The 8,336-nt window shown below is 53.4% G+C and overlaps 1 protein-coding gene across 1 annotated transcript in view; it reads left to right on the top strand.

Annotated features, from left to right (window-relative positions):
- Positions 1-324: 324 nt before the first annotated feature.
- Positions 325-8,336, top strand: part of MOGAT2 (monoacylglycerol O-acyltransferase 2) — a 17,055-nt gene continuing 9,043 nt past the window's right edge. Inside the window, exons 1-2 of the mRNA XM_017533021.2 lie at positions 325-543; positions 1,909-2,087. Of these exons, the coding sequence (XP_017388510.1) occupies positions 453-543; positions 1,909-2,087 (270 nt within the window). The 5' untranslated portion in view covers positions 325-452. The remainder of the gene's footprint in view (positions 544-1,908; positions 2,088-8,336) is intronic.

Consider the following 8,336-nt stretch of genomic DNA (forward strand, 5'->3'; position numbering starts at 1 on the left):
ATTTTGGAAAACAGTTTGGCTCTACTCCCAAACTTGAACATTCACACATTCATAGTCCAGCAGTTTCTCCTGCTGTGTGGAAACTGCGGAGAGGAGAATGAGGCTAGAAAGTAACAGAGAGGCCAATAAGGAAGACGGGGCCAGTCTATAAACGAGGCTGTCTGGGAAAGGTAGCCATGCATATAAGGCGTTGCCTGAGAAGGTTGATAAAGGCTATACAACCCCTTCTCTTCCTACTTCCTTAGCCAGGCTCCAGCAGGTAGATTCAAAGGTTTCTTGTAGGAAAGAAGTCCCTGCCTCAGCAGGGGCAGAGAGGTCTTGTGGCTGGGCTGGGCTGGGTGTGGCACTCTCCCTGCCCACTTCTACAACCTGGGGCAGGAACAAAAGCCTGTGGGTGCCTCCAACCACAGCAGAGCTCAGAGAATCTGCGGGAGCCAGGCTGACCCGCCAGCATGGTAGAGTTTGCGCCCTTGTCTGTGCCGTGGGAGCGCAGGCTGCAGACCTTTGCTGTCCTACAGTGGGTCTTCTCCTTCTTGGCACTGGGTAAGTTGGGCTGCACTGTGGGGTGGGAGACCACTGCACTCAGGTGGGGCAGAGCAGCCACACCAGGTGCACGTGGCGCATTGATGGTGAAGAAGACATTTATCTTAAAGGGGCCTTTATTGCACTCATAGCTCCTGCCCAGAGAGAACTCCTGGGCCTGCCCAGAGGCTTCTTGGGGGTGGAATGGGGTAGAAGTCACCGTCTGTGGCTCTGGACAGGTTACTTACCCTTCCTGGATTACACTGTGGGTTCTCCTTTGGCACTTGGATGGAGACCAATCTGCAGGCTGCCAGGTGGTGTGGGAAAGCCTCTGGGTGATGATGGGAGAGTTCCGGGCTCTGCAACCTGTTCAGAGAGGAGGGATTTTCCTTCCGTGCTCTCAGAGAGGAGGAAACCAGGGCTGGTAGTATGGTAAGCGAGAGAAACAGGGGAAGAACAGGAGGTGGGGGAGAAGGTCCAGGCAGAGAGTGAACTGTGGAGTGGGCATGCTGGGCACCAGGAAACCTGGAGTCAGACTCAGTTGGGCAACTGACCAGTTGCATGACTTTGGCCAGCCCATGCTTGACCTCTCCAAGCCTCAACTTCACCCTCTGCAGAAAGGGGACAACAGTGCTGGCCTTGCAGGGCTCTTGTGGAGGAGATGGAGAAATGGGCTGACCTCTGCTCAGCACAGACCTGGCCTGGGCCCTGGGCTGGGCTCACACTGGCAGGCATGGGCACGTCTCCTAACCCACCCCACCACTGATTTGTGGCCAGAGAGATCACCCTTGCCCAAACAACAGCTCTGCCGAAGGTAACATTTTCTAGCAGGGCCTGGATCTGGGGCTTGGGAAGAGAGAATGACTGGGAATCTGTGGGATTTTCCTTTCATCTGCTGGCACCAGACAGGGTAGGAACTGCTGCCTCCAGGGCTGGGGTTCAGCCCATACACAGATACCACTTTCCTGGTTGTTAAAATGTTGACTCTCTCTCTCTTTCTCTCTCTCTCTCTCAAACACACACGCACACACACACACAAACACACATACTTCCTCAGAAACTCCCCTACACTTTTGTAGCTAAAAAACTCCCCCTTGCCAAAGCAGGCCCTCCAGGACCCTGCTCTAGCATCTCTTCTAGTCGAGCTGCATCTCTGTTCTAAGAGTTGTTCGACATTTTACACATCCCTGTCCTCCCTCCCTCCCCCTTTCAACAACAAAAGTCATTGGTCACTGGAAGCAAAGGAACCGGAGCTCAGCAGGGTTTGGAAACACTGCATAGTTCAGAGCGGCCACAGACATGAGGCAGGAGCCAGAGGGACAGGGCCGGCTCTGGGGCTCCTGGAGGCCAGGCTGATCTGCCAACACTTCCTTCTTCCCTCTGCAGCTGAGATCTGCATTGCGGGCTTCATAGCCCTCCTGTTTACAAGATTCTGGCTCCTCAGTGTCCTGTACGCAGCCTGGTGGTACCTGGACCGAGACAAGCCGCGGCAGGGGGGTCGGCGCGTCCAGGCCGTCAGGTGCTGGACCATGTGGAAGTACATGAAGGACTATTTCCCCATCTCGGTGAGTACTGAGGCTGGTTGGGGTAGGGGAGGGGGTTGGCTGGGGTGTAGTCATGGCCTGAGTGCTCTCATCTCCACGAGAGAGTATGGCCCTGCATGCATTTGGAGAGTACTGGGCTGGGAGGCAGGAGCTAGGGCTTCCGCTACTATGTGACCTGGAAAAGAGTCCAGCTTCTCTACCATCACAGTTTCGCATCTGCAGGGATGTGGGGCCAATACACGGATGGATGAATGTCCAGCGTTTGAAGGAGCTCCATGGGGTATATGGTGTGAGGCACGCCTATGTATCTTAAAGGCACAAACCCATCAGCACCCCAGGCTTGGGGGTGAAGGTAATAAACTCACAGGTCCTACTCACAGGTCCTAAGGACCATCCAGCCTCACACTTAACATTCACCGGAAAAGGAGGCTTGACACTCAGAGAAGGAGGGAATGTCACCAAGTTCACACAGCAAGTTCTTTTACAGATTTCTAAGTGTGTATACTGACTGTGGATAAAGGGACAGGGGAGAGAGCCCTGAATTGTTCTCAGATCCTACCCTGCCTCTAACTCTGGCATGTAGTGTATCTTTGGGCAAAGCCTTATCCTGTTCTGAGCCTCTTTCCCCAGGTATCTAGTAGTATACTGATCCCTCCTCCTCTGCATGCTTTCCAATCTCTGGCTTTCCAACTCCTGTCACCTCGTGTTCATTGTGGACACTTGGCCCTGGACTTGAAGATGTGTCTAGAGCAGATCCCTGGATTTGAGACCTTTTGACTCCTTCAGTGGAATCCCAGGCAGTCTAAAGCCTTAATCTATGCAGCCAGGCAGTGATGGTTTATTGGCCAGATGAATAGGATGGGGCAGGCAGTGGGGATGAAGAGAAGGGACAGGCAGGGGCAGTTGGCCCTCCTCTGGAAGTAGAAGAAAGGGGTAAGATATAGCCCCTGGAGATGGGCAGACAAGATTCTGACCCCAGGTCTTCCCATACCATACCAGCTATATGATTGTGGGTAAGTTAGTCTCTCTGAGCCTCAGTCTCCTCATATGTAAAATGGGGATAATGCCACATACCTCACTGGGTTGTGTAGATTCAATGAGGTGAATCAGGTAAAGCACCTTGCAGGTTTTCAGTAAACAGGTAGTATTATTTTCCTGAGGCAGTGGGACTCTGAGGAGACGTGGACATGACCTTGAATCTGGGAAGGACTCTGAGAGCCTAGAGCCCTGCTGCTCTGACCTCCACACCTGCAATGACTTCTCCCTCCCCGTCTGGGAGCCCTACCTCTTCCTGTCCTTCCAGAAACAAGGTCTCCAGCTGGAAAAAGGGGAGGGGCAGGGAAAGCAAGTCCACCAAAGCTAAGCAACTTGTCTGAGTTATGGGAATGCAGGGTGGTGGGGGCTCCTGCCCTGCTTCCTTCTGAGAGTCCTGAGGTCCATGAAGGACTAGCAAAGGCCGAGCCACACTGGAATGCAGGAGTTTCTACAGCCCAGTGAGCAGGGCCTCCAGGGCAAAGGGCAAGGGAGGTGCTGGGCAAAGGGCGAGCAGCGGCTGGCAGAGACTGCCATGCTCACAAGGGATGATAGATGTGAAAGGGCAGAGCATGGTCTAGCCTGGGGAACCCAGGAGGGGGCAGTCTCCCCTCCCCCTCATATGCGCTTCCTCTGCAGGGCCCCCTCCTGGGTCTTGTCAGCAAAGAAACTTAGGGCTTGCTGGGTTCTAGGACCAACCATGGACATGTCACGGGCAGAGTCTTCATCCCCATCCCAGAACCTCTGCACGTTGAGATTGACCTCCCTTTCCTGCCTCTCCTCTCTCCAGCCTGGGCTTCCTCTTGTGTGCCAGGAAGGTCAGAGTTTCCCTGGGAAAGTGTGCTGCGGCTAGCCTGGGGAGGTGTGTGTGACATCAGGGACCAAGCCAAAGAAACCTTGGAGCAGGTTCTGGCTCTGACCTCACTTCCTGCTCCAGAGCTGCATCCCAAGCTCACCGGGGGGAAGAAGCAGCCTGAAAAGGCAACCACACAAGCACAGGCCCAGACACTTGCCACAGGGTGAGTCCTGAGCCACAGCCTGACATTCAGCATGGCTAAAGCAGAAGGCAGGCCTGCAGACGAGTCTGGGGAGATCCTCAGGTCAGACAGTGGTGGCCACTGGAGGCCATCCCGCAGGCCTGGGACTGCTCATCTCCCGGGGTGTCTTCAGCCAGCCCAAGGGCCTCAAAAGACAGCAGCTGGCCTTCTTTGCACCTGGAGCGTTTCCTGTTGCAGGTCTGGCAGAAATGCTGACGCAGCTCTGTGCCTACCCTATCAACATCCATCCTGCTCCTTCCCCAGCCAGGTGGCTCTTGAGGAGGGTATCTCAACCTTAGCACTGTTGACACTGGTGGGACACAGGCCTGGATTTGCAGAAATTCTATGTGCACCGTTTTTTGTTGTTGTTGTTTTTTCCGGGATTCTCGCTCACTGCAGGCCCCTTGCAGCACCACCTGCCAAGGGCAATGCCACGGAGTGACCAGCAGAGGGCGGGATGATGGTCACTTTGACTTTGTCCTAAGCTGGGCCTGCGGGGTGGGGCTGTGGCCTGCAGACTCTCTTTCCACAGACCTGCCCACCCTCCCACACACCTTCAGTGCCCAGGCCCTGCAGGGATCGTGGGGTGAGCAGACAGTAGGGAGGCCCAGCTCTGCTGAGCTCCTCTCACATTCACAAATCTCTGTGCTCCCCTGCCATACAAATGTGGCCATCCAATGATTGCTGAGCTTTTATCAGTTCTTAGCGTGTCTTTTTTTTGAAGTAGTGCCTGGTGATGGAATTTCAAGAAAAATTCAGAAACCGTTTCTGGGCCTCGGAGCTTTCTAAAGTCACCCAGTCAGCTCCCCAAAGAGCTAATGGTGGAGGTCAGGCAATGTTTTATGTGGGAGGAGCTGTTCCCACCCGAAACTGAAGACCCACCCAGTCGCTGGGTTAGCCCGGTGCTGAAGATTTCATCATCCAGAGCGAACGCTGTCTCCACAGGCCAAGGCCTTAGGCACCAAGAGCTGTGGCCAGGGCTGTGACCTGCTGTTAGGAAATGCTGCCTACATCGCGCCTGTCACTGTCAGAGCCAGGCTTGGGGCAGCGTGCAGGCCACCTCCCTGACCCCACCCACCCATACCTGTGACACAGCCTCAGCTCTTCTGCAGCCTGCCAGGCGCCTCTAGGGCCTTAGTGCCTGACCTCCTACCTGCCACCTCTCAGCACACTGGGGTCTCTTAACCCGAGTCAGTGAGACTCAGGTGGCCAACTTTCACCCAGGACAGAAACCCCAGCTTACACAATCTAGGATGCATGCTTCATTCTGAGATGGCCCGCCTGGTTATAGGAAGGCTCTGCCTGGGAAGTCTTCCTCATATGGAGCTGGGGCACATCTCCAGGACCCTCCCAGGAGTCTTACCTCTGCCATGGGCAGGGAGAGCTGGCACAGAGCACAGTGGTTCTCTTAGCCCCAGGGCTGCCTTGCAGGGACTGGGTTCCTCCCACCTTATTCTGATCCACTGCACCCCCTAGCCAGGTAGCTCTCCAGGTGGCTTTATCCACCTGGGCACCACTGACATTTGGGGCTGTATTATTCTTGGTTGTGGGGGCTGTCCACACCCCTGGCATCTACCCACTCAATGCCAGTAGCACTATCCCTCCCTGTTATGTTGTAGACATTAACAAATGTCTTCTGCTGGGGGAGGGGGAGGAGCAGGGGGGGACACACACTCGCCCCGGTAGAGAACCACTGCTCTAAAGCCTGGGCTCTGCCTTCTAAACTCCTCCAGCCTGACTCGTTTCTCCTCCCCCAGCCTAAGTCCTGACCACACATATCTCTTTATCTCGTCGACTCTACTCTGCCAATGCCCCCTGCAGTCCATCCACCACACTGAGGCTGGAATAATCCTCATAAAACGAGTGAACACAGCAGTGACAGTGACTCCCATGGCTCTTAAAGTCTATTTTTGCTGCAGCCTGCCAAGTCCCTGCACTCTGGGCCCCCGCCCAGGCCTCCGCCCACCCCTTACCTGCCTGTCCTCCCTTTGCCATCCGAGTTGCCTAGGCATGAGCCACACAGCTTGTGCTGGTGCTCTTGCTTGGAGTGCATCCTCTTGTCCCATGAATCCCCTTTCACTAAGGGCTCCTACTGGGTGGAGCCAGGCTTCTGGGGACCCTGGCTCTGAGTCTGTACTAGCTGTATGACCTACAACTAGTTAATGAACCTTGTGTCTCAATTTCCTCATCTGTTAAATGGGGGCAGTGATACAACACTTCCCTCATACAGTTGACAGGGGGTTAGGCAAGTTGGTCTACGCAAGATGCCTGGCATCTAGTAGGTGCTGGGAGAGTTTACCACCTCTGCTACTCTTTCCAGCTCTCAGGGCCTGGCACTTCCTGTATTTGTTCAACTCTAAGACATCCTCAATAGTAAAACATGCCAGTATTTCATGCACCACTAAGAGAAAAAGTTCCAATTAGAAATGAAAGGTAGATCTTAATTTCAAACTGTTTAAAGTAGGCGGGGAGAGTGTGCATGTTACAGTTGAGGGAGTGTGTCCATGGGTATCAAAGTGTGTCTGTGAAATGAGTATGTGACTATGGCAGGGCAAGGACCGACTGATAACTTATCTACAGAGAGTACTGGGAAGGCCAAAGCCCATAGGGCCACAGGGAGTTACAGCCAGGGCCAGGGAGAATATCCAAGCCTTTCCAACCTTCTAAGCTGGATGGATGGGGGGAGACAAGGAAGTACACTCGTTCACACACACACATACACACACAGAGAGCTAACCACCTGAACCTGAAAGGGGATTTTGGAATTTTGATGTGTAACCAAATCCCCTAGGAAATTTGTCACAAATAAGATGCCCAAGGCCAGATCAGACCCTCTGAATCAGACCCTGCAAGCCCAGCGTTTTTAACCCAGCAACTAATCTAGGCACATAAATAGGCCATGAACAGGCTTGCCCCACCCCAGGCCCTGGAGCACTGCGGGGCAGATTGTTGACGCGGGAGCCACTTTCTCCCGGGAGAAAGGAATCGAGAGAACCCTGGACCTTCCAAGTCTGACTAGCAACTGAAAGGACCCAAAGACAGTCCTGAGTGCCAGGATCTTTCCCTGGGTCTGGAACAGAGGCTTCTGGGCTCGCTTTGCTCACTCACTTTCTCTCTTTCTCTCTCTGATGCTCTCTGCAGGAGGTGGCAGAACTCAGAGCCATCTGTGTGGCTTAGGGCAGGTCTCTGCATCTCGGTTTGCTGAACAGTCGAATGGGGCCTATCTTACTCCAGCCAGCCTCCCTAGGGCCAGGGTGAGCGTTAAACAAGCTAACAGCATGGCTGCTTTGTGAACCATAAAGAAGCCATTAGGACATTGGGTTCTCGAGGATCTTCAGTTTGCCCACGACTATGAGAGAGCACAAGGTCATTTGTGGAGAGATAGGACTGGACAGACATGGTAGAGACATAGCAGTCCCCCTGTCCTCCCTCCCACTCAAGGTCCAGATGCCCTCTCCCAGAGGGCCCTTACGTGGTACCGTGATCTTTTAGACAGGACTGAAGAGCGTCTTGGGGTTAAAAATAGTGCCCCTGTGCCCCTGCCAAGGAATTGAAAACATTTTCACACACCAAGGCTTGTACACAGTGCCCCTGGCCCCATTATTTGCAATGGCCCAAGGGTGAAACCACACAAATGTCTTGACTGATGAATGCACAACCAAAATGCAGAATATCCATAAAATGGAATAGTATGCAGTCACAGCAAGCCACGAAGTACCGATACCCACCACAACATGGATAAACCTCCAGACATGCTAAGTGAAGGAAATCAGATGCAAAGGGCACATATAGCATGATTCCATGTAAGTGAAACGTATGGAACAGGCAAATCCATAGAGACAGAAAGTAAATTCGTGATTCCATAATCATTTATTCATGCATGCATTTGTTTACTTGTTTATTTAGAGTACGTAATACCTTTTGTTCAAAACTCAAAAATGCTGACTGGGTGTGGTGGCTCATGCCTGTAATCCCACCATTTTGGGATGCTAAGGCGGGTGGATCACCCGAGGTCAGGAATTTGAGGCCAGCCTGGCCAACATAGTAAAACCCCATCTATAGTAAAAATAAAAAAATTAGCCGGGCATGGCAGTGTGCACCTGCAGTCCCATCTATTCGGAAGGCCGAGGCAGGAGAATCGCTTGAATGCAGGAAGCAGAGGTTACAGTGAGCCGTGATCATGCCATTGCACTCCAGCCTG

The sequence above is a fragment of the Cebus imitator genome, unplaced genomic scaffold (assembly GCF_001604975.1).
Source record: "Cebus imitator isolate Cc_AM_T3 unplaced genomic scaffold, Cebus_imitator-1.0 Scaffold79, whole genome shotgun sequence".
Taxonomy (NCBI): Eukaryota; Metazoa; Chordata; class Mammalia; order Primates; family Cebidae; genus Cebus; species Cebus imitator.